Genomic DNA, 26889 nt, shown 5'->3' with positions numbered 1-26889 from the left:
AGTCAGAAGAAAGAGACAGCCAATTTCCCAAACAACCCTGGAACACAAAGATCAGAGGTTCGTATCTCCATACCAGCCAGCTGCCACAAAACAAAACAATTTCCTAAACAGGCCAATTTAAATCTTCAATAAATATGATAATGAAGTTCCCTCGGCTTTAATCCTTACACAAAAGAGATAACTTGATGTTAACTAATCAGTTATTTTCTTGTTGTTCTGTATCCCTGTCCCCACCTTACAAGGAAAGTAACTCTGAAATGACCAATCCACTTTTTGTTCTTTTTCTTTGGCCTTTTTCTGTCTATAAAACCAACCTCTTGTCCAGCCCATGGCTCACTCGGGAGAGTGTGGTGTTGATAACACCAAGGCCACGGGTTCGGATCCTATATAAGGATGGCTGGTTCGCTCACTGGCTGAGCATGGTGCTGACAACATCAAGCCAAGGGTTGAGATCCCCTTACCGGTTATCTTTTTAAAGAAAAACAAAAAACCAACCTCCTCTGCTTGGCTCATTAGAATGGTTACTCTAGTTTATGGACTGACATGTGTTGCGCGATTCTAGAATTGCAATAAAGCAGTTGAGATCTTTAACTAAATTTGTTGTAATTTTGTTCTTTGACACTAGTATAATGGGCGGCAAGGGGCATGGGTGGAGCAGGAAGGAGTGATAGAGATGAGGCTGGAAAAGAGTAGCATCCACTGAAATTTCCTTTCTCTCTTGGTGAAGTAGCTTTTCTATCAGTCACTGCTGGAAAGGTACAAGAGTTTGCGGTCCAGGGCACAGGCTCTGAAGCCAGATGGCTGGGAATTGAGTCCCAGCTCCTCCACTTGCTAGCTAAGTGACCCGGGGCAAATTGCTTAGGGTCCCCATTTGTAAAATGTGGGTTGCAAATATTGTCTTTATTAAGTCATCGCGAAGATTAAATGAATTAATGGATGTAAGGCACTTGAGAACACAGCCTGGAATGTGAAAAGTGACCAGCAATTGCCAGCAATTATTATTGTTATTATTTAAACATAATCTGCAACAACATGTCATTATTTTGGTCCTTAGCTCAGGAAAATATAATTTTAAATCCAAACTTGCAGCTTAGCCCTGTCTCTCTTGCTCAAGTCATTCCCCATGTGACACCCTGCAGTGCTGTGAAGAGTCACCACACACCAAGAACAAGAAGGCCCTCATCAGATGTGTTCCCCAGACTTCGGACTTCACAGCCTCTGAAACTAATGATCATTCCATGAATTGGAACCAGAAAAATGACTTGATCATTGTCTAAATTGTTGTACAATTTAGATCAGTCCAACTCTGTCTCTTTGAGAGATGTGCAGGAATATGGAAATGATCATGTTATACAACATCTTGTCTATAATGCCACTGACAGTGACAAGATTTGACATGGGGCTGGAAGAAACTATGTTTTAATTCTTATTCTGGGGACGGGGAGACATCCAGTGGGGGAGGCAGAAGCTCCGCGGAGACCACATGCCCTGCGGGGCCGCCATCATACGATCCAGCAGATAGGCTTCATCCCCACCACCTGGCTCCATTCCCAGCCCGGCCCAGTGTGCACAGAGTGGGGAGATGTCCAGCAGGGGAGGCGGAGGCTCCGCAGAAAACACACACCCTGTGGGGCCACCACTGTGCGATTCAGCAGGTAGGCTTCACCACAGGCACGCAGCTCCATTCCCAGCCCGGTCGGTGTGCACGGAGCAGGGTGATGTCCAGCAGGGGAGGCGAGAACTCCAAGGGGACCACACTGCTGCCACGGGATCCAGCAGCCTGGCCCAGTGCATACAGAGCAGAGAGATGTCCAGCAGGGGAGGCGGAAGCTCCATAGAGACCACACACCCTTTGGGGGGGGCCACTGCCACACGATCCAGCAGCAGGTAGGCATCACTGCTGCCACCTGGCTCCATCCCAAGCCTGGCCCAACGTGCACGGAGCAGGGAGACATCCAGCAGGGGAAGGGGAAGCTCTGCAGAGACCACACGCTTTGCAGTGCCACCGCGCATCCAAGCAGCCTGGCCCAGTGTGCACGGAATAGGGAGACGTCCAGTAGGGGAGGTGGAAACTCAGCAGAGACCACACACACTGCAGTACCACCCCATGACCCAGCAGCCCAGCTGAGTCCAAGCTGACCAGAGAGGTGGCTCCCAGAGAGGCCCAAGACCCAAGGCAACCACACATGCAAGGCACTAGTGGCCAACTGAGCAGTCACTGAGGTAGCCATACCAAATTGGCAACCCCAGCAACATCTTAGTCAGACAATAGTGTCAAACCTGTGGACTGTGAAACCCCCTGCCACAATGAATAAACATCAAAGAAAAGATACCAGAAATACAAAAAATCAAGAAAGTACACCATCAAAGGATAATAACTCTCAAGCTCTAGATCCTATGGAACAAGAAGCCCTTGAAATGACTGACAAGGAATTTCGAATGATAATTCTAAGGAAACTGAATGAGATACAAGAAAACTCAGCTAGACAACATGATGAAATGAGGCAAAGTATACAGGACCTGAAAGAAGAAATGTACAAGGAAATCAATGCCCTGAAAAAAAATGTAGCAGAACTTGCCAAACTGAAGAAGTTACTCAGCAAAATAAAAAACACAATGGAGAGTTTAACCAGCAGGCTTGCAGAAATTGAAGAGAGAACCTCTGAACTTGAAGATGGGCTGTTTGAAATAACACAGGCAGACAAAAAAAAAAAAAAAAAAAAAAAAAAAAAAAAGAAAAGAAAAGAAAGAAAGAAAAAAGAAAAAAAAATCAAAGGCATTGAAGAAAATCTGAGAGAGATATCAGACAACCTTAAGCGTTCAAATATCCAAGTCATCAGTATTCCAGAAGGGGAGGAAAAAGGAGATTGCATTGAAAACATATTCAACAAAATAGTGGCAGAAAACTTCCCAGGTATAGGAAAAATCACAGATCTTCAGATCCAGGAAGCTCAAAGATCTCCAAACATATTCAACCCAAAAAGGTCTTCTCCAAGACATGTTATAGTCAAATTGGCAAAACTCAAAGACAAAGAGAGAATCTTAAAAGCTGCAAGAGAGAAGCGTCAAATCACATATAAAGGAGTCCCAATCAGGCTAACATCAGACTTTTCATCACAAACCCTAAAAGCCAGAAAGGAATGGGATGATATATTAAAAATACTAAAAGACAGAGATTGCCAGCCAAGAATACTCTACCCTGCAAGACTATCCTTCTGAAATGAAGGGCAAATAGTGAAGGGCAATGTTGGAGCAGCCAGAGTTATTAAAAAACTCTATTAGACCTAAAGAAGGAAATAGATACTAATACCATAATAGCAGGGGACCTGAACACCCCACTGTCAATATTGGACAGATCATATAGGCAAAGAATCAGCAGAGAAACACAAGATCTAAACAATACACTAGACCAATTGGACTTGACAGATATCTACAGAGCATTCCGTCCAACAACCTCAGAATATTCATTCTTCTCATCAGCACATGCATCATTCTCTAGGATAGATCACGTATTAGGTCACAAATCAAGTCTCAACAAATTCAAAAAAATTGGAATTATCCCACGTATTTACTCAGACCACAATGGATTAAAATTAGAAATCGATAACAAACGAAATTCTGGAAACTATACAAACACATGGAAATTAAACAGCATTCTACTTAACGACATATGGGTCCAAGAAGAAATCAAGCAGGAAATCAAAAAATTTATTGAAACTAATGAAAATAATGATACATCATACCAAAACCTGTGGGATACTACAAAAGCAGTAGTAAGGGGGAAAATTATTGCATTAAATGCTCACTTCAGAAGAATGGAAAGATGGCAAGTGAACAACCTAACACTTCACCTTAAAGAAATAGAAAAACAAGAACAATCCAAACCTAAAGTTAGCAGATGGAAAGAAATCATTAATATCAGAGCAGAACTGAATGAAATTGAAACCCCCAAAACAATACAAAAGATCAATCAATCAAAAAGTTGGCTTTTTGAAAAGATAAATAAAATTGACAAACCATTAGCATGGCTAACAAGAAAAGAAGAGAGAAGATTCAAATAATAAAAATTAGAAATGAAAAAGGTGATATTACAACTGATTCATCTGAAATACAAGGAATCATTTGAGCCTACTATAAACAACTATACGCCAACAAATTTGAAAATCTGGAGGAAATGGATAAATTTCTGGACACACACAAGCTCCCAAAACTTAGCCATGAAGATGTAGAAAATCTGAACAGACCAATAACAATAAAGGAGATTGAAGCTGTTATCAGAAGGCTCCCAACAAAGAAAAGCCCAGGACCAGATGGATTCACAGCAGAATTTTACCAAACATTCAAAGAGAAATTGACACCGATTCTTTACAAACTATTCCAAAAGATTGAAACAGACGCAAATCTCCCAAACTCATTCTATGAAGCAAACATCATCCTGATACCAAAACCAGGTAAAGATATAACCAAAAAATAAAACTACAGGCCGATATCCTTGATGAATATAGATGCAAAAACCCTCACTAAAATACTAGCAAACAGAATACCGCAACACATACGTAAAATTATTCACCACGATCAAGTGGGATTCATCCCAGGGATGCAAGGTTTGTTCAACATGCGCAAATCAATAAATGTGATACACCATATTAATAAAATCAAACACAAGGACCATATGATCATCTCTATAGATGCTGAAAAAGCATTTGATAAAATTCAACATTCATTCATGACAAAGACCCTCTATAAGTTAGGTATAGATGGAAAGTATCTCAACATAATCAGAGCTGTATATGATAAACCCACTGCCAATATCATCCTGAATGGGAAAAGCTGAAAGCTTTTCCTTTTAGAACAGGAACTAGACAAGGATGCCCACTCTCACCACTCCTATTCAACATAGTGTTGGAAGTACTAGCCAGAGCAATCAGAGAAGAGAAGGAAATAAAGGGCATCCAGATTGGAAAAGATGAAGTCAAACTCTCTGTTTGCAGATGACATGATCCTATATATCGAACAGCCTAAAACCTCTACAAAAAAACTCTTGGAGTTGATAAATGATCTCAGCACAGTAGCAGGATACAAAAATCAACACACAAAAATCAGTAGCATTTCTATTCTCCAGTAGTGAACATTCAGAAATAGAACTCAAGAAAGCTTGCCCATTTACAATAGCCACCAAAAAAATAAAATACTTAGGAATTGAGTTAACCAAGGAGGTCAAAAATCTCTATAATGAGAACTACAAACCACTGCTGAGAGAAATTAGAGAGGATACAAGAAGATGGAAAGATATCCCATGCTCTTGGATTGGAAGAATCAACATAGTGAAAATGTCCATACTACCCAAAGTGATATATTAATTCAATGCAATCCCCATCAAAATTCCAAAGACATTTTTCTCAGAAATGGAAAGAACTATCCAGACATTTATATGGAATAACAAAAGACCATGCATAGCCAAAGCAACGCTGAGAAAAAAAAATAAAGCTGGAGGCATAATACTACCTGACTTTAAACTATACTACAAAGCTGTAATAACCAAAACAGTATGGTACTAGCATAAAAACAGATACACTGATCAATGGAATAGAATAGAGAATCCAGAAATCAACCCACACACCTACAACCATCTGATCTTTGACAAAGGCACCAAGCCTATACACTGTAGAAGAGACTGCCTCTTCTGCAAATGGTGCTGGGAGAACTGGATATCAATATGCAGGAGAATGAAACTAGACCCCTCCCTCTCACCATACACTAAAGTCAACTCAAAATGGATTAAACACCCTGAAACAATAAAACTTCTTAAAGAAAACATAGGAGAAACACTTCAGGAAGTAGGACTGGACACAGACTTCATGAATTTGAACCCCAAAGCATGGGCAACCAAAGGAAAAATAAACAGATGGGATTATATCAAACCAAAGAGCTTCTTCGCAGCAAAAGAAACAATTAGCAGAGTTAAAAGACAACCAACAGAGTGGGAGAAAATATTTGCAAAATATACATCTGACAAAGGATTAATATCCAGAATATACAAGGAACTCAAACAACTTTACAAGAAAAAAACAAGCAACCCAATTAAAAAATGGGCAGAAGAGCTAAGTAGGCATTTCTCTAAGGAAGATATACAAATGGCCAACAGACATATGAAAAAATGTTCAACATCATTCAGCATTCGGGAAATGCAAATCAAAACCACACTGAGATACCATCTAACCCCAGTTAGGATGGCTAAAATCCAGAAGACTCTGAACGATAAATGCTGGCGAGGTTGCAGAGAAAAAGGAACTCTCATACATTGTTGGTGGGACTGCAAAATGGTGCAGCCTCTTTGGAAAACGGTATGGAGGTTCCTCAAACAACTGCAGATAGATCTACCATATGACCCAGCTATTCCACTGCTGGGAATATACCCAGAGGAATGGAAATCATCATGTTGAAGGGATACCTGTTCCCCAATGTTCATCGCAGCACTGTTTACAATAGTCAAAAGTTGGAACCAGCCCAAATGTCCATCATCAGAGGAGTGGATACGGAAAATGTGGTATATCTACACATTGGAATACAACTCTGCTATAAAAAAGAATGAAATACTGCCATTCCCAGCATCATGGACGGACTTAGAGAGAATTATATTAAGTGAAACAAGTCAGGCACAGAAAGAGAAATACCACATGTTCTCACTTATTGGTGGGAGCTAAAAATAAATAAATAAATTCACACACACACACACACAAACTGGGGGGGGGAGAGACATAACAACTATAATTCCTTGAAGTTGATACGACAAGCGAACAGAAAGGACATTGTTGGGGGGGAGGAGGAGATGGAGGAGGGAGGGAGGTTTCGGTAATTGGCCACAATAATCAACCACATTGTATATCAACAAAATAAAATAAAATAAAATAAAAAAATCCAAACTTGCCTTATCTGTAGGTGTACTGTATGATTTTATAGGTTCTGTGAGTGCAGGAACTTGCTGAAATATCCTTCTTCCAAACATCTTGCAACTATACTCATCCACTACAGTACCTGAGAATCTATCAGCAGAAATGCATTAAGGCTTTGGAGGTTTTAGAAGTTCCTTTATAAAAAGTTAATACTTTAGGAAGAGCGAACACTGCTTCATCTGTAAGGCTCTCAGCATGGATTAGTTTACCACACTAGACAGGAGAGATAGGGCTGAGCCAAGGAAATGCAAAGTTGGACTGGTGAGGAGGAAGGTTCTAGCTTAGAGCATTTTCTGCTGAGGGGTGGTGGTGGCGGGGGCAAGGGGGCATTGGAGGGGAGAGAAGGTCTTACCTGGAGTCTTCAGGGCCCTTTGGAAACTAGGGATAATTTTAGTTTTAGGAGGAGAAGGGAAATTAGCTGAACAGGAGAGGGGCACAGAGGAGACAGAATTTTTTACTTCACAATATCATTTAGGGCAACCCTCTTACTGAAGAGTTGCTAAAATGGCTTAAAGAAGATTGCAGTCAAGTCTTGATGATTTGATCCACCTTGTCTAAAAAATGCTAAGGTTATAAGCCTTAGTACATTTTATATAAAACGATTACTGATACTAATATAGGAGAAAACATTCTCCTACAGTTACAGCTGACAGTCAGAATGCATGACTGTCTTGGACTACTGATTTCTAGCTTGCAACTGTTTCCTAGTGATGTGGGGACCTGTGCCAAGTCATTACACATCTACAAAAGTGCTGGTAGGGTTTTCCCTTAGAGAGGAAATAGTTCATTGGAACATTAGTGCACCGGCATGGGCAGGTGAAATGTTTTTATAATTGCCACTAGGAAAAAGAGAGGGCCCATGGGGATTCTTCTGCTCAGGGGAACCCCTCCCTAGTTATAAACTAATTTGTTGCATGTATGTGGACCAGACGGGTGGAATTAAACCTTCTAAGGTGTAGTGCTTAGATTATTTCCAAATGTCTGGAGACTATAGCTAATGTAGGAAGTCCTATTTCTCTTTCAAAAGGACCATCTTCTATGGTTCAACTGTGGGCTTTTGAAACAGAAACTAAAACGCCTGTGACTATAGGGTGGGGTCTATTTGTTTCTCTTTTTTCCCTATTGGGGTGTACATGAAGGCTCTGAAGTTCTGAACTTCATGTTTGTGTTTTGGTAAGATGGCTCTAAGGTTGCAGGATAGAGAACTGGAAGGTAATTAGTCATTGAAGAAGATCCTTGCTTTCTACAAATGGATTCACCCTAAAGAACTGGCCATCTCAACCTTGCCTTTACAGATAGCATTTATACATCTCTCTACCTTTGTTACAGTAAAAATAGACTACAGAAAAATCTCAAGGGCTTGCCTAAATGGTTGAAAGGTGGCAGGACAAAAAAGTTGCAGTATAGGCAAGAGGAAGGTATTATACGTAAGGAGAAAGAATACAAAATGTATAACTAAAATAAACTTTGAAATACAAGAAATAAATATAAGCACGATCTGAAATTGTCCCCTGAAGAATTCAGCCCAAACACAGTTTCTTATCTATTATAGGTGCTGAATTATCTTAAAACTAAATGTGCTGCTGTGGTCAGAAAGTTAAGAAGATAACCCCCCATCCTACATCCTTGGCATAAAACCAGGACATATCTATACCAGGAACAAAATGTGTTGTACTGTTTGCTGAGCTTCACGAAAAGGTCTAATGAGGTTGTAGTTAGTCAACAGGAGAATAACTAAAATGATCAAGATTAGGGCCTCCTTTCCAGGAGGTGCTACTGAAATGGTAGAATTCTGCAGTATAAAAAGTAGATTGATTTTATGGCTGAATTGCATACCCCCAAAATTCATATGTTGAAGGCCTAACCCCCAGTACCTTAGAATGTGACTGTTTTTGGACAGAGAACCTTTAAAGAGGTAATTAAGTTAAAATGGGGTCATTAGGCTAGACCCTCATCCAATCTGACTGGTGTCCTCATAAGAAGAGATTACAACAGAGCGAGAGAATGGAAGAGAGACCAAACACATGCATGTATAGAGAGACGACCATGTGAATACCCAGTGAGAAGGTGGTCACATGCAAGCCAAGGAGACAAGCTTCAGAAGAAACCAAACCTGCCGACAACTTGATCTCTGACTTAGGCTTCCAGAGCTGTGAGAAAATAAGTTTCTGTTGTTTAAGCCACCGAGTCTGTGGTATTTTGTTATGGCAGCCAAAAACAGATATGATCAAATGGCTTAAAATTGTAAAGGGTCTAGAAAAGGATGTGATCATTTCAGGATGCCTCTATGTCCGGGTTTCTTAAAGGAAAATCTGCATACTACATGTGTCTGACTCACCTATAGTACTTCTAAAAAAACAGGTTCCCAGGCCCACTGGACCTAGAGTATTAAAATATTCTGGTATGAGGCCTAAGAATCTGTCCTTTTGGTAGCCACCCCAAGTAATGTTTTTGCACAGCAAGGCTTGAGACACTGTGAAGTTCTGCCCCACCTCTGGCTCTTTTCTGGGCCTGGCTGGTTGATACTAATTACATCTCATTAAGTTCTGGTGTATCTGGTGCTCTGTAGATGTTCCGTTATCAGGAACCAGGTGTAAGTCCCATTGTGGGCTATCTCCCTCCAGATGTCAGCCAATGTTTACCCAAGTATGTGGGAAAAGTGAATGGGTTGGACACACTCTTTAGGGGAATTGATTGGATTCTCGAAAGAAATATGTGCCTCACCTCTTTTACTTACTTAAGAACACAACAATAGGGCTCGCTAGTTTGCACACTTGGGAGAGCATGGTACTTGGTAACACCAAGGTCACAGGTTCGGATCCCCATGCCAGCCAGCTGCCCCCTGAAAAAATATATATATAATGGCATATTTTGAACAATAATCTGCAGTACAGTTATTTTGCTAATGAATTTATTTAAAGATCCTGTTACTTTGGCACCTAAATTAACAAGAAATAGAATGGGCCTATCTAACTTTTCTATCAATATACACCAGTTGAGCTTATATGGAAAGTTTCCTAATATCGTTGTGCCTTTTTATGCTCTTTACAGTTAAAATATACTATTAGTGAAATAGATAAATAACATATATAAATAAAAACAAGCTAATAGTAAATGGAAAGAAATCTAATAAATACTTCAGACAGGTTCTGGGCTTCTATTTATTTCCTCATCACCAATGGGAATAGAAAATATTTTCACATGGCAAAAGGTGAAATTTCTTTTCTTTACCAAAAGTGGACCGAAGAGGAACTGGTCAGAGAGAGAGAAAAAAAAGTTGAGTCCAAAGCAAACACGGTGATGAACATTTTCAAATTAGGCAGAATAGGTAGCATTCTGACTCAAATAGGCCGTTCCCTAGGGACATGTAAAAACTGCCCTATCCCCCATTTATAAATGTGATTAAGGGACAGGTTTAATAGGTTGAGTTCTTAAAAACTGAGATTTAGGCAGGTCATTTGAAAATGTTCGAGTGGGCAAGTCATTGGGCTATTTCTCTATTTTCCTTCGCGTGGTCCAGCCTTTGAACCGGAATGCAGCTACTGTGTCCTAGGAGTGACCAGGCCTATCTAGGAGTTCCTATGGCCACCGTTTTTTTGAGCAGTTATTCAATGCCAGGCACTTGGTGACGTGTTTTTCCCTCCTTGACTAACCAAATTTCAGGCTCTCAGTGTAGACCATCGTTCCCATCGGATTCTTGGCGGGTGGGGATGGGAAATCGGAATTGTCATTAGTGTTTCAGGTGCTTTCCAGAAACAAGAATTCTGGCTCTTTGAAGAACTGATTTAAAACTCTAGACATTAAAACTCTGGAGAGGTTCAGAAGGAAAAGCTCTGAGCGCAATTGGGTTTCATTAGTCATGAAAAAGGACATTCGGTCTTCGAGGAGACAGTTTTCCAGTTGGGGCAGAGAAGAGAGTCCTAACAATGAAGAGCGGCCCTTCTGGCTGAAAGGGGCTCTCCGTTTGGAGCAGCGCACTCCCCGCGTGCTGTCAGGGTGGGTGTTCTTTCCTAGACCTCTCCGAGCGGCCCTTCTCCGCGGTTCTGGGCTCAGCGGGGCCGGCCTAGCGGCCCGGCTGCCCCGAGGGCCCTGACCCGCGGGCGAGCGGGGTCGGGGTCGGGGTCGGGATCGGGGGAGGGGGAGTGGGTCTGGCGGCCGCCGCGCTGTCATTAGAGGGCGCTCTGGGGGCGGCTCCGCCGTAGTCCCGACTCCCGCCTCTTTCTCTCCCCGCCCCTCCCCGCCAGCCCGGGCGAACGCGGCCGGGCCCTGGGGAGCGAGTCTCCGCGCCGCCGGGGACCGGGCGCGGGCCGCGCTGCAGCGCGAGCGGGGCCGGACCCCGCCGCCGCCTCTTCCCGCCGGCCCCGCCGCCGGCCATGCATTCTTCCGGCTCCTCAAGCTCCCGCAGCCCAGGCCGGGGCCCGGCCAGTCCGAGGTAACCCCCGCCTCGGCGGGCGCAGGCGCCGGCAGAGCCGGGCCCGGGGAGGCGTTGGGGGCGGGGAAGGGGTGTCGTCGTCGCGTGGCCCGGAGAGGAGGCGGCGGAGGCGGCGGCCTGAGGGATGAGGGCGCGGTAGGCCCTGGGGAGGAGGCGGGGGCGCGGGGCATCCGCCCGCCTCCCCGGGACCCGCCCGGGTGACAGGTCCGGCCTCTGAGTCTCCGCCGTCTCTCTGTCCGCAGGCAGCCGCGAGGGGAGTAGGGCGCCCGCGCGCCTGCTCGCGCCGCGCCGGGGGCCGCCTGGGCCGCCGCCGCTTCCATGACCGCCACCCCTGGGCGGGGGTCGCCCGCCCCCGCGCTCCGCCGCCGCCCGCCGCCCGCCGAGGTGAGCCCGGAGCGCGGGCCGCGCCGGCCGCCCCAGCCGCCCCAGCCGCCCCGACCCCTTCCACATGTGGGAAACCACCGCCCGAGCCTGCGTCCCCTTCCTGCCTGCCTGCCTCTTTCATCAGCCCTCGCTTCCCTGCTCTCGGGCCGGACCGCTCATTCTCTCCATCCCTGGCCCCTTTCCTTCACCTCCTTCTGGCTTCTGCTCCCCTCCCCCTCCCCCCGTCCTTCCTCTTTTCGTCTCGTGACCCCCTCCCCCCACTTTCTTCCTCTCACCTTTCATGCTCTTTTCTAGGCCCCTCTCCTTTTTTCCCTAAAGAACGCAAAACCCCTATTGCCGCAAAGAGAATTTTTGAGCATAACTCTTTTCGCTAATGCGAGAGACCTTTTAAAGAAATGAATCAGTGTGCAGGAATAGCGGTGGTGAGACCCTGGTGCTCAGTGTCTGGGAAGTCTGACCGAGAGGTCCCTGTTCTGTCGTTTCACTCGGGTCGTCACTTTGGAGATACTGAGGGTTTCTGAAGCAAGTGGGTCTATGTTTCGCCCTTCAAGTCCAAATAGACGACCGCAGTGAGACGCGGTGCGGGGACGGCCACAGATCAGTGAGTGGGAATTGTATTATCATTTGCTAAATATATTGTGACATACCCCATGCCTCCGTGAACAGCTCCCCTGACCTTGTGCGGCTCTTCCTCCCTCGCTCTCTGTCCCCGTCTGAAATTCCCCTGAGACATCACCGAAGTACTACACGCGAAAAGCTTAGACCCCCGCTTTTATTTTTGTGCTGGAGGCGATTTCTATGCTGGTGACTATTTAGATGTGTTTAATCCATTTTCCTTCCTAAATGCATTTATCTTTCACCCCAGAAAGACAGGACGGACTCCAATGTGAGGATGGCTGTTACTTTGGAAGACGCTCGGTGGCTGGGCTGGATCTTGGTGAAAGCACTGATGAGGTTCGCCTTCATGGTCGCAAACAACCTGGTTGCTGTTCCATCCTACATCTGCTATGTAATCATACTTCAGCCCCTTCGAGTGCTGGACAGTAAGCGGTTCTGGCATATTGAAGGAATCATGTATAAGTGGCTTTTAGCAATGGTGGCTTCCTGGGGATGGTATGCTGGATATACAGGTAAGAGAGCACTTTTGTTTGGTGCGTATGAAAGAATTTGTAATGTTTTGCTTAAGTCGGGAGCCATGATTAAATATATATTACAGTTTGAATTGAAGATGCTTTTATGCTTTAACTATTAAAAAAATAAACAGAAAACAGTTCTGTTGGGTTCTCTTCAGAGCCTTAATTAGGAAGCATGATGTTTTCACAAGTATAATTTAATAATTATTTATTGTTAAGTTCCTTAAGTAATATATTTTTAATGTGATTGACATTTATTTTTTAAAACTGGTTTGCAAAAGCTCTTGTAGAGGAATAGGAGTGCGTAATATAGGACTTGAGGGCTTATAAAGTGAAGATGTAAGATATTTAGCCCATAAATATTGGGAATTTAGAGAAACGACAGGGCCATATTGTGCTAAGTTAGTTTAATAAGTTTTTTCATTTAATGTGATGTTGTACTGTGTTACATTTTAAGCCAAGCAAAAAATGACTTTTTTTCTGTTATATGTTTCTTTTGCTTACTAGAATCTACATTTTATCTCATAAATCTGAGCATAGTTAAGCTAATTTATCTTCTGAGTGTTTTTAAATAGATCTCTATTTCTGCTTTTAAATTGCATTTGGGGAAGCAGGAGTAACACTATTCTGAAGTGTGCTTCTGTAGAACTAAATGAGAAGTAGTGCTTATTTTCTGTTTACAAACCTTATGTGCTTTGAGAACTTGTGTCTCTGCTGCAAAAATTCTGTATCGTTCATTATCATTATTTGATCCCAACTCCCCTATCCCACCCCACCCCAAGAATTAGGGTACTGGAAAAAGCATTGAGGTCTCTAGCACTTGTCAGACTTGGGGGCTTTTCTCACAGAAATTTATAACTGGTAGGCCAGCTCCTTAGAGATCCTGCTGCAGATGCTGTGGTTAATAAGAGTCTGTAGTTCATAGCATGAGAGAGTGAGGATGGTACGCTCAGGGTCCAGCAGTGTGGCTGCTCTTCATTTAAAATTCCCTGTCTCCCTCTCTCCTGCCCAGGCTGCATGGGCAAATTTTATTCATGTACGGGAGAAAAGGACTGACGGTACACTGCTTTTATGGAGTCTGACGGACTCTTGCTATGTCTGAGTGCTCTCAGTTGTCCCAGATGAAGCCTTTCTCATTCCAGCCATGCCAGTTCTTATTCTGCAAGAGCTGAAGCCCCTGGGATAGTGTATGCATGGCTTTTTTGTCTTGTGTCTTGTTGAGATTCCAGTGCTTTTTGGATCCAGTAGGTGATCTTCTAGTACTTTTTTAGGACCTGGTGGTAGCAGTAGCAGTGGTAGAGAAAAAGTGAGGTTCTAGTCTATGGTGCTGAATTCTTACCTGAATTGCACTGCTGTCTTAGAACTGCTTTGCCTGGTATAGTTTGAGTGTTCCCAAATATGCTGTGGGGTACTAGTGACTTTATTTTTTGTACAGTGTACTTAAGTTTGCTTTTTTTTTTTTTTAATTCTTTTGACAGCTGGCTGGTATGGGGATAGGAACCCTTCACCTTGGTGTTACAAGGCTGCACGCTAACCAACTGAGCTAACTGGCTGGCCCAGTTTGCTTGTACTAAATGAGCTAATAGTATTTTTAGAAACAGGTTTTAGAAGTTTATTCTACTTAAACACAATGAAATTACTGAAATGTTTGCACTTGTGTGGGGGGCATATTTATATGTGTGTTAGCATGATGGGAAGGTGAAAAAAATTAATTTGGCATTGACCTTGAGATTATAAGGAGTGCAGTGGTGCTGCTTGAAATTAAAGTTAGTTATCTTATGACCATAGCATGGCTGCAATGTATTTTTAAGCATATTTTCTTTTGATATTTCTTCCTTGCTGACTACAGAATTGTATAGTTTCTTTTGCCACCTGCTTGGAAAGTGGTCTTGGCATCATCTGCTTATTTTAGTCTCTCTGAAGCATCTGCTCTTCTCAGGCTCCTGCATTTTGACAATTTGATCAGTTTGTCTCATTTAAATATAGAATATTTTAGTGTGTATATTTTAAATGGTTTTCCTATAGGTAAAATACTTGAGTGTAGATGGTCTGGTTATATAGTCGATTGATCATAACAGAAACACAGCCAAACAAATGTAGGAATGAATTTTGTTGAAAGCCACAACTGGGCACACCTAAGTAGGGGTTGATGAGCAGGTGTACCCATAAAAGAATCTCAAGGGTTATTATACTAGCCTTCCTTTGGATTATGTATTTCATTTCTTCCCTTTGTGTGAAGAGGAAGGTGGCTTAAGATTTTTGTTCTTTCCCTATGCCTGAGTTTCACAGATGGAAAATTAAACGTTGCCAAAGGAATTCTGCTTAGTAGATATAGTATGTTCATGTTTTAGAATAAAAATTGCCAAAACTTCGTTGAAAAACCACTTATGAGGAAATATTAAATATTAATTAGGAAGATGAAAGTTGAATATTGGTATAGAATATAATTTTTTGAAATTATTACATTTGGTGTATGAGTCAATTACTCAGCTGTGCTGCTGAGGACTTATGTTGATTGTTTAACCTACACTGCTCCATATGATAGCCATTAGCTGCATATGACTATTTAAATTTAAATTAATTAGAATGAAACAAAATTTAAGATTTAGTTTCTCATATTTCAGTGCTTAGTGCTGGGTGTCTAGTGGCCACAGTATTGGACAGGACAGATACAGAACTCTTCCATTATCACAAAAAGTTCTATTGGACAGAGGTGGTAGACAGTATAGCTTTCTCTCTTTCTGAGAAAAATTGCATTTTATCTCTCTATATAAACAATCTTTCTCTAGTTCTGAACATTTCTTTTGGGGGAGACAGGAAGATTTATTAAAGTTTTATGAAATTGTCTCTAAATTTGAGGCAAACATCACAAAAATAAGTCCTTTAAACTCAGACATGCTTCTTGGATATGGAGAATGGTGGGGCCAGTAAGCCCAGGACCTTGAATGAATGAACATTCTTGTACTTGGCTTGCGTTCTCGGAGCTGGAAAGCTACCTGTGGACACAGAAGATGGAAAGGAGATTTTCTGATCTTTCTGATTTTACATCTTTTTATTTTTAATGGGTGGTTTTTTGTTTTTTTTTTTTTTTTCATTTTTATTGTGACTTGATGTCTTGTCAGGGGAACACATTTCTTGAAAGAACTCTGAAGACATTGGGGTTTGTTCAGGCCCTAGCTTGATTCTAGGTAGTGATTGTTGTTGTCACATTTCCTTCTATACTGCCTTCACCCTAATATTTCAAGGGCAAACCAAAAGAATGCTAGCTTAACTAATGATCCACTTCTGCATGCTTTATTTGGAACTGGCATAAATCAGTACTACCCACCCTACCAATTTTAGAGAAGATGGGCAAATTCCAGAGAGAGATTTTGTACCAAAATAGTTTAAATAGTTTATTTTGATTTCATTTACTTATTTTTAACAAAGTCATTGTCATCCAAACACATTCAGTTAAACTCTCTATATATGAAATATGTAGTTTAAAGATATTTATTGTAAGTGGAAGCTCCAGAATTTGTATATAGAGTGAGTATCTTATGTGCAGGAGTCTGGCTGGAAGGGAGCTGGGGTGCCAGGGGACTTCCTGCCAAGCTGTTTTTGCTTAGTAAATGCTATTTTCCTTGAATTGGATATTTACTTTGGGAGGCTTTAGGGAAAGCTAATGGAGATTAGGTTAAGCTTCCTGCCACTCTCCAAGTGACACCTGCCATGGCTGTATGTTAGTCTTTGTGGTTGTTTGATTATTTGATGGTTTCCTACTTTTTCCATTGGGATACAAAATCATTGTATGAGAAAAGTCAATTTTTAGGAATTATATCTGACCTTGAAATTCTAGAGAAAGTTTTTAAAAAGTATTTTTCAACCTTTGAGTCATAAAACCAATTTAATGAGTCAAGTTGAATATTTTTAAAAAGTAAAATAAAGTAGAATTAGGTAGAAATGATCAGAGATGTGTGTGTCTATATTGAGTGGTGCTACAGAATGTATTTTTTACTGTGAATGCAAGCAACATTTGAAGACACTGTTCCAGTGTAGAGAACACTGCAATTTAGGAGAACTCTGGGAATCAGTGGTTTTGATGTAGCTTTAACTTTAACAACTCTACTCAGTGGTGGGGGTGATTCTTACCTGCTAGATGCCCACCAGGTCTTCTTTATAACCCTTCAGCCTAATTTGTTACCTGATGCTCGCAGAGTGCTATGCTTAATAGTGTCTATTTCTTGAATGATCCCTTCTTTTTTTCCTGGTGCCAACTGAGGTTCCTTAGCTGCCTGTCTTCCTGAAAGGTCTGATATTAAGGTCATTGCAATCTATGAAATATAAACTCTGAACCAGATCATGTTTGTAGTATATATATATAGTCTCCTACAATACTACATTTGTTAATTTAACACAACTTTATCGAGCTTCTATTCTGTGGGAACAGGTGCCCTGGAGGTGCTGAGATGCACAAGACATCATCGCTGGCTTTACAGAGCTCACAGCAGTCTTGGTGGGAAGACAGTGCACCAACAATGAAAATACACAGATGTGCTGTGGGATGAAAGAGGAGGGGCTCTGATCTAGCATCAGTGGTGGGTGGTGACAGGGAGGGAATAGGAAACATAGGGAAGGAGAGGCTTCAAATTCCTTTTTTTTTTAATTAGAGAAATATTTCTCTGTGGGTATCTCGTCTAATTCTATCATCAGTAATTATAATAGATTTAAAAGACAAATAATATGCCAGTTTGAAATTTGTATTTTTGTGATGATATTGGCTAACATTTATTGAAATACAGGCCAAGTAGTGTTCTAAGTGCTTTGGTTATTTAATTCTCACAACAATTTTGTCAGTTTGGTACTATTATCACCCACCATCCTTACGTTATTAGTGTTGAAATTTAAACAGAGGTTTCACAGTTACTTCCCCTTAAGCATTAACTGAATTGATGTTGCCACATCAGTTTTTGTATTTAAAGAGTCAGTATTGACCTTTAATGTTCCTAGAGTGTTTCTTAATTTTTACTACCCGTATAGGCCCTGTTGTTTTTGAGGCATGAAATCTCTTTCTGAAAATACAACTCTTTAACATCTGAAAGTGGCGAGGTTAAAAAATAGTTGTTTCAATGAACGTATTTGTAGTATATTGGAAATTTCATGAAATCGCACTTTCTTAAGTCTCTACCCATATGGAGAACAATTCCACTGAAATTTTAGTTTTTAAGAAGTTGAGGGTAGATTGTCATCAGTGTGAGGAGTTACTGCATGATGATAGGGTGATGACTGCTCTTGGCATAAATCTGGGAGAAGAGTATTCAGTATAATGTTTTGATTTTTATATGGAAAATATACCATTAAAGGTAAGTAATACTAAATGATTTAAACTCTGCAATGTGGCAAATTTGATATCTGGTCTTATTTCAAAGATAGTTTATAATTGAATAATTTATTTTAGATAGTTATTTTGAAATATATATATATTTATGCATGCACACACACCCCATGTACTATTACAAAAGCACACAAGGCAGTATTGATACAGTTTGTACGGGTTAAGTCCTCAGGTTTTGGAGTCTGAGAGAGCTGGTAAAACAATCCCTGCTTTATTTTTGTTTATTTTTGCCTGGTATATCTTTGCCTATCCTTTTGTTTTTATACTTTAAAAATTACTTTTATTTAGATGTGTCTCCAGTATATAGCGTGGAGTTAGGTTTTGCTTTATTTTAGTCAATTAGAAAGTCTATTTTCTTTTAATATGAGTGGAATCCATTTACATTTATTCATATGTCAGATATGTTTTGTCTTGGCTCTGTCACTGTATTTTATTTTGTGTTATATATAAGTTTTTCACTGTGTAGTCTGCTTTTCTTTGCTTTTCTGTTCTGATATTTAGGAAGGTTTGTATTTTTGTCTTATTAGTTACACTGTATAATATTCTTAGTTTTGTATTGATAGTAACTATTAGTTCTTTTATGTGAACAAAGGTAAAACTCTTTTTAATTCTTCTCTCTTCTCCTTTCTCTTCTGTATCATCCAATTTTAGTCAGTGGTATTTATTCACAATAGTGTGTATACTTGTGCTATTATGTATGCTTAGATAGATGCTCCTCCACTTACAATGGGGTCACGTCCGGATCATTATTGTGTCAAAAATGCAATTAATACACCTAACCTACCAAATATCATAGCTTAGCCTAGCCTACCTTAAACATGTTCAGAACACTTACATTATCCTACAGTTGAGCAAAATCATATAACACAAAGCCTGTTTCATAATAAAATATGAATATCTTACGTAATTTATTGAATACTGTACTGAAAGTGAAAAACAGAATGGTTGTACACGTACTTGAAGTACGATTTCTACTGAATGCGTATCACTTTAGCACCATTGTAAAGTTGAAAAATCCCAAGTTGAGTCATTGTAATTTGGGGTCCATAGGTACTTCCCACTAGTTGATTTGTTATCTTTAAGGCTATCCATTGACTCCTAGCTCTTACACCAACATAATCAGTAAGCTTACTATACTTCCCCTTTGCTTTCTCTTCTCCCAGTTTATGTTATTTGCATTTATACAGTGCTATGGCCTAAAATATTTATGTTCTGTTTTGCTACTATTATCTCTATTTGTTTATTTGTTGATTCTCAGTTAAATACATGTAATGTTCACCCAAGTACTTTTTCAGAGTTTTTCCTAGCCATCCTTTGGCTGGCTGAAGTTTATCCTCTAGTAGTTTCTCAATAAGAACTCATGGGAAACATATGAGGATATTATTTTGACACCATTTTCAGAACTTCTCTTTTGTTGCTTTATACTTGAAGGACAGCTTAGCAGGTTATAAGATTGTTGGCTCATACTTTGTTTCCTTGAGTAACTTCCAGTTGTTGTACAAATGTCTTCTGGCATTAAATGTTACTGTGGAGATGTATGAAGCCAGCTTCAATTTTTTCCCATTATTAATGACTTTTTTTTTTTTAACCTATTTGCCCAGAATATTCTCTCTTTATCTCTGATATCTAGTAAGTTTACTAGGATATGTTGGTGTTGACTGTTTAGCTCAAATTTTCTTGGTATATGTGTGCCCTTTTAATATGTGGATTCAAATATATTTTTATTTTGGGAAAATTTTATTTGATTATATCTTTTAATACTTATTTTGTTTCATTGTTTTGGTTTTCTTTTTTGGAGACCATGGTTATATGTATGTTGAATCTCCCATATGTCTTTTATATTTATTATTTTTGCTTTAATCCTTTTAGATACTTTTTTATTTGTTTCTGTCTTTAATGTCTCTTATTGTATTTTCTGCAACTCTCTTCTTTCTTCTCCTTTCAGTTCCTTCCTTATTTCTGTTATGGTCTCTGTTATGGTTTTATTTACTCTTCTCTTTCTTTGTTAAGTCCTGTCAGCTCATGCTTCTATTCTTGTTATCTAGACATTTCTCCTTTGCATTCTTGTATTTCTGCTTTATGGTCTTGTTCATAGAGGTGGTGGCTTCATTCATTTTCTTAAATTCATGCAAGAATATGTAGTTAAAATTTTTATCTTCTCCATTATAGTATTTTTTCTGGTAAGTGTTCTTTGACAGTTGGTACATTATGCTGGTTATTTCTACCCTTATTCCTATAATATCTCTCAGTTAACGCCAATGCCAGTTACCTTTTTATTCCTTGTGGTTTATTGAATTGGATTTTCCTCAGTCTATTATTTGTAGGAGGTTTGGCTGGGGCCAGTGTAGATTTCCAGATTTCTGCATCAGAGATGGTCTCTCTGTACTGCCATAAGTCTTTTGCCTCTCCAAACCAGACTGAGTCTAAGAGGCCTTTTGCTACCAATTCTGTACTTTGCATTCCTTCCTTTGCAGCTGTGACTGGAGGGACACACCTCCAGCATGCCAATGTAAATTCCTTTCCTCAAGGAAGTGTATTGTTGCTGTTGCTTTCTGAGATCTGCTGCTGCTGGGCCCTCCTCATCACATGCCACACCGTCTGTCTGTCTCTGTCTCTGCTCTCCACCCCAGCATAGATTCTGTGTAGCTTGTGAGATATCAGCCCTGTTCTCAGGTACTCTGGCGTTCTTATATTTTTGTTTTTCTCCTAGGTTTTCTGAAAAAAGAGTTTTGTGTCACTTTTTTCTCCTTGTTGCTATGTGTATTTTCCAGGAAGATTCATGTCTATAATACTATCATGTTCATACCAGGAATTGCAACATGAGATTTTTGTTAACTGTGTAATTATAATTCAAATAGCTCTGTCACCGTTTTATTGTACTCTAGTTGATTGTTATAAAATGGAGACCAATTTTACCACCAAATTAATTTTCTTTGAGGTCAGTCTAAAAGCAAGAAGTAGCCTCCAAAACGTATTTTCTCCCCTCCCAGTGGTCCCCAAACTGTTGATTCTTGGACTACTTAACAATGGTATATAGTTAAGACATCCACTCTATTTCCACTTGGCTATAGTAAGAAAATGTCATTAAAATGAATGGAAGAAGTGAGTTACTTTTGATACTTTCAGTAAGGAATATGAATGAAATGTGACATTAATATTATTCTCTAGGGTCTGGTCTGTGGATAACCTTAAAAACCTTAAGAATTACCAGCACCCCCACAAACTTTGATAAATATCATTATAAACTTTTTTTTGTGTGTTTAGCATTCCTAAAGTGGGATTTACTGTGTACTTATCCTTTATTTAAGATTTTCTTTTCAGAGTTTGCAAACTAGTGACACCTGATATTTTTTATTTGGCCTTATCACTATGTAAACTTTTTTTTTTTTTTTTTTTTTTTTTTTGTCGTTTTTTCGTGACCGGCACTCAGCCAGTGAGTACACCGGTCAGTCCTATATAGGATCCGAACCCGCGGCGGGAGCGTTGCCGCGCTGCCAGCGCAGCACTCTACCAAGTGCGCCACGGGCTCGGCCCTATGTAAACTTTTTTTAGAAGTTAGTTACCAACATTTCAAAATTAGGAAGATTTCACAAAATATGAAGAAAAATTCCATATTTTCAGCTACTCTTGAGAAATTAGAAATCTGTCCATGCTGATTCTCATTCCTGTGTGGCAGTGATTTGCTGGAGCTGGGTGATGGCTACCTCCTTTTGATGGGGCCTGTGGTCTTCATTTCACCCAAGATCCCTCTTCTTCCTTATCTTACTTTGGGCTCACTTTGCTCATTTCCATTACCTGCTTGGACCCCAGAGACTTGAGTGATGTTCATTTAAAAAAATTCAAATTACAATTACTAGTCTGTTTCTGTTAGGCATTTGACAGTTGTTTTGCATTTACATGCTTTAGTAGCACCTAAAACTAATGAACTCTACCATTAAAAACTGAAAGTTTGTTAGTGATCTCAATTGCTGATTTCATGAAGCAGAGGCATTCAAGGGGAACTGAAAAATGAAGTGCCATTAAGAAGAGCTGTGGTTACAAGGTTTTTCAGGATTCATGTACCATATTACTAATGTGGTGAAATGTTTCCTGCTGTTTGTTCACTCAGTTGAATATCTTATTTCTTCTTATGCATATAATCATGTGAAATCTAGATTGTTAAAAATTAGTTATTTCTCACTGCTTTTTCATATTTTAAAATATGAAAAACAAAACAAACCTGGTTGATTTCTGTTTCTTATTTTAAATTATAGTATAGATAGCTAAAAAACAGTGTTACAAAAAGAATAAGGTTACACTTTTTCTTAAGGTTTAGTAGATCTGATCAAATTTTGTTAGCAAAACACTTTTTCCAAGCTTTTTAAAAATTCATTAAACATTAAGGAAACATATGAATCATGTATATAATACACATTTTGCTTTTGTTGTTAGTTAGATGTTAGAATTATTTGACACACTAAGTGAAAAAAAATTTGTACGTTAAAGTACATCAAGATGTTTCTTAATCATCAGAAGACAAAACTACGTTTGACATAGCTTTAGTGTTAAGCATGTATCTATCTATCTATCTAATCTATCTATCTATATCTTTAAATTGGGTATAATTCACATACCATAAAATTTACCATTTTAAACAGTGCAGTGTAGTGGTTCTTGGTATATTCACACTGTCGTGCATCTGTGACCACTATCTGATGACAGAACATTTCATCACCCTCAGAAGAAACCCCAGACCCATTAGCAGTCACTCCCTATTCTCTCCTCCTCTCACCGCCTGGCAACCATTAATCTATTTTCTGTCTCTATGGATTTGCCTAATTCTGGACCCTTCACATAACCGGAATGATACAATATATAATCTTTTGTGTTGTCTTCTTTCACTTATCATAATGTTTTTAGCATTCATCCGTTTTATGACATGTGTCAGTGTGCTTCATTCCTTTACATGGCTGGGTAATATTCCGTTATATGGATAGACCACATTTTGTTTATACATTCATAAGTTGATGAACATTTGGGTTGTTTCTAATTTTTGGTTATTATGAATAATGCTGCTGTGTTATGAACATTCATGTGCAAGTTTTTGTGTGGACATATGTTTTCAGTTCTCTTGGACCTAGGAGTCATATTGCTTGGTCATATGGTAATTCTGTATTTAACTTTTGAGGAACTGCCAAACTGTTTTCCATAGCAGCTGCACTATTTTACATTCTCACCAGCAATGTAGGAGAGTTCCAGTTTTTCCACATCCTGAGGTATACTTGTTATTTTCTGTTTTTTGTTGTTGGCTAGTTTTTGTTTTTTTAATTTCTAGCCATTCTAGTGGTGTGAAGTGGTATCTCAGGGTTTTGATTAGCACTTCCCTAATGACTGATGATCTTTTCATGTGTTTATTGGCCTTATGTGTATCTTCTTTGGGGAAATATCTATTCAAGTCCTTTGCCCATTTTTTAATTGGTTCATTTTTTATTGTTGAGTAAGAGTTTTTTCTATATACTGGTACTAGGCCCTATCTGTTTTTCACTGGTTGTGCTTTAAGTGTCATGTCTAAGAAACCAGTGCTAATCCAAGGTCATAAAGATTTATACCTATGTTTTCTGTTAAGAGTCTAGCTTTTATATTTAGGTCTTTGATCTATTTTGAGTTAATTTTTCTATATGGTATGAGGTAAGGATCCAAACTTTATTCTTTTACATGTGGATATCTAGTTGTCCTACCATCATTTGCTGAAAAGACAATTCTTTCTTATATGGAGTCATCTTGGCACCCTTTTTAAAAATCAGTTGACCATAGAGGTATGGATATATTTCTGGACTGTCAGTTCTGTTCCATTAATCTACATGTCTCTCCTTATGCCAGTACCACACTTTCATGATTATTGTAGTTTTGTAATAAGTTTTGAGTTTTAAGTATATTTTGTTGTATTTTAATTCTTTAAAAATTCACAATCCTTTTTGTTATGTATTATGGCTTGAATAATGAGGCTAGTTTACTACTCAGAAATTCTTTTTTTTTTTTAAAAAAGATGACTGGTAAGGGGATCTTAACCCTTGACTTGGTGTTGTCTGCACCACGCTCTCCACAGTGAGCAACCGGCCATCCCTATATGGGATCCGAACCCGTGGCCTTGGTGTTATCAGCACCACACTCTCCCGAGTGAGCCATGGGCTGGCCCCCTACTACTCAGAAATTCTAATGTAAAACCATTTTGGATTTAAACGTGTTTACTGAGTTAGAACAGTGTTTTTTAAGAATTAACATGCATAGTTGATTTTTTTTTTTTTTTAAAGAGGACCGGTAAGGAGATCTTAACCCTTGACTGGTGTTGTCAGCACCATGCTCACCCAGTGAGCTAATCGGCCATCCCTATATGGGATCCAAACCCATGGCCTTGGTGTTATCAGCACCACAATCTCCCGAGTGAGCCATGGGCCAGCTCCTTATACATAGTTGATTTTAATGACTACTTCCTATCTCCATGTTGAGGAAATGTTTACTAGTTGTCCTGTTTACTCTCTGAAAAAAACATAATATCATTTATAGAAGTATCTTATTATGTGGTTGATCAATCAGATGTTTATTGACTGCTTGCTACCAGTTTGCAAAGTTATTGATTTATAAAATACTGGGTTAGAGAGTGTGATTTATTTATTTATTTATGACCAGTAAGGGCATCACAACCCTTGGCTTGGTGTCGCCCACACCGCGCTCAGCCAGTGAGCGCACCGGCCATCCCTACATAGGATCCGAACCCGCGGCCTCAGCACTCCTGCTGCGCTCCCAGCTCCGCACTCTCCTGAGTGAGCCACAGGGTCGACCCTAGAGAGTGTGGTTTAGATTAACTTCTACTGAAAGGATTTTTGGCATAGTTTTGTTTTGTTTTTGGCAGCTGGCTGGTAATGGAGATTGAATCTTGGACCTTGGTGTTATGGTATAGTTTTTATTTGGATGGATGGTTTGGGGAATAGTTGAGTTTGATGTGAACTGTCTGTTCAAAATGCACCTGTGAAGTTTTCTGAAAAACAAAGAACAAATATGTACATTTTCCCCTAATGTGATGGTTTCATTTTTTAAAGTTAATTGAGGTCTTTGCAGAGAAGAAAGTTAACTAGAAGCTAGGTTTATTTTGTAAAATAAAGTATAGATTACATGGATAAGGAACAGGGGTGCCATTTGGAATAATCATTGTATCCTGTTTTGTATGGGTGGGACAGCATTGGTTTTTGTATAAACTTTTTAAAGCTTAAATAATCACTTGTAGCTGTTTTTAAGCCTCAGATACTTGTATACAGATGTATTTTCAACGAGTAATAGATATTGCTAAATAAGTATGATATTAGACATAGCATAATATATTAGAAAAAAACACTGAGTTTTGAGTTAATGTGAGTTCGGATTCTGCCACACCAACTTGCTATTTGTTTCACCTTGAGATAGCTGCATAATTTCTCTGAGCCTTAGCTTCAACATCTGTGAAAATGAAGGTTATGATATTTATCTCCTGTGAAGCTTGAATGAAAAGTGAATAGTATGGTGTTAGGTACTCGATAAATGATAACTTTGGTTATTTTTATTATAGTAATGCGTAGGAAAACAACTGTGTTAATCTTTTGGGGAAAGGCATGTCTAGATAAATAAAAACTAACTTATGGGATAGTTTTAGAAATATATTTGAGGATACTCAAACTTAACTAATAGTATAGCTTAGTAGTTCTTATTTTAATCAATAAATAAAAATAATTTAAGCGATAGTCCAAAATATTAGCTACTTAAATTGTATGTTTATAAATTTTGAAACGTATCAAAGCAATTTACATTTAACTGTTTTCTAATTAATAAGGTCACCTATTATAATACAAAATATTTGAAGGCCTACTCTATGTCAGACGTTGTGCTGGTGGCTGGGAGTGCAGTGGCAAACAAAACAGCCTAGCTTCTGTTCTTGAGGAGCTTACATTGTAGAGTGGGAGGCAGATAACAGAAATCATGTAATAACCGTGTAATCACAAATGTGGAAAGTGCTATGAAGAACAAGTTTAGGGGCTATGGGAGGATGCAACAGAGGACTTGATCTGGAGACTGGTGGTGTCAGGGAGCAAAGCCCTCCTTGAGAAAGTGACATTCAGACTGCGACCTGGGGAATAAGTAGGATTTGGCCAGGTGAAGCTAGGAGGAGGGACAGTATGTGTACAAATTTTACATTTTTGAGGAGCAAAGGCATGCCAGGATCACTGAAGCATGGAGTGAGAGGGGAGAGGAACAGGGCTGGCTGGGGAAGCTGGTGAGGCCAGATCCTTTGAGGCCTTGTAGTACACGTTAAAGATTTTGAAATTTATCTTAAGAGGAAACTGTTGAAGGATTTTAAATAAGGGAATGATGAAATCAGGCTCTTATTTGTAATTCTTTACTGTGCCTGCTCTGTGGAAATGGATTCAAGGGAAGTGAGAGTATGTTTGGCGGGGAGACCCCCTGGAAGATTCTCCTCTTATCCAGATGAAGGTGGTGGTTGGTCTAGGGGTGATGGTAGTGGAGATAGAAATAAGTGAACTAGTTGGAGAGTTTTCTTCAAGGGAACAATGTTAGGACTTGCTAAGGGATTGGACATGGAGGATG

The 26889-nt window shown here is 39.7% G+C and overlaps 1 protein-coding gene across 3 annotated transcripts in view; it reads left to right on the top strand.

Moving 5' to 3' along the window:
• Positions 1 to 11250: 11250 nt before the first annotated feature.
• Positions 11251 to 26889, top strand: part of LPGAT1 (lysophosphatidylglycerol acyltransferase 1) — a 72453-nt gene continuing 56814 nt past the window's right edge. The window contains exons 1-3 of one of the 3 annotated variants that reach the window (XM_063114283.1): positions 11251 to 11385; positions 11628 to 11769; positions 12635 to 12899. In XM_063114283.1, the coding sequence (XP_062970353.1) occupies positions 11704 to 11769; positions 12635 to 12899 (331 nt within the window). In that variant the 5' untranslated portion in view covers positions 11251 to 11385; positions 11628 to 11703. The remainder of the gene's footprint in view (positions 11386 to 11627; positions 11770 to 12634; positions 12900 to 26889) is intronic. The other 2 variants (XM_063114285.1, XM_063114284.1) reach the window with 2 other exon arrangements.

Source organism: Cynocephalus volans, chromosome 11, assembly GCF_027409185.1.
Source record: "Cynocephalus volans isolate mCynVol1 chromosome 11, mCynVol1.pri, whole genome shotgun sequence".
In the NCBI taxonomy this organism is placed as follows: Eukaryota; Metazoa; Chordata; class Mammalia; order Dermoptera; family Cynocephalidae; genus Cynocephalus; species Cynocephalus volans.
Note: the sequence above shows the minus strand (reverse complement) of the source record. Positions and strands in the feature narration are given on the sequence as shown.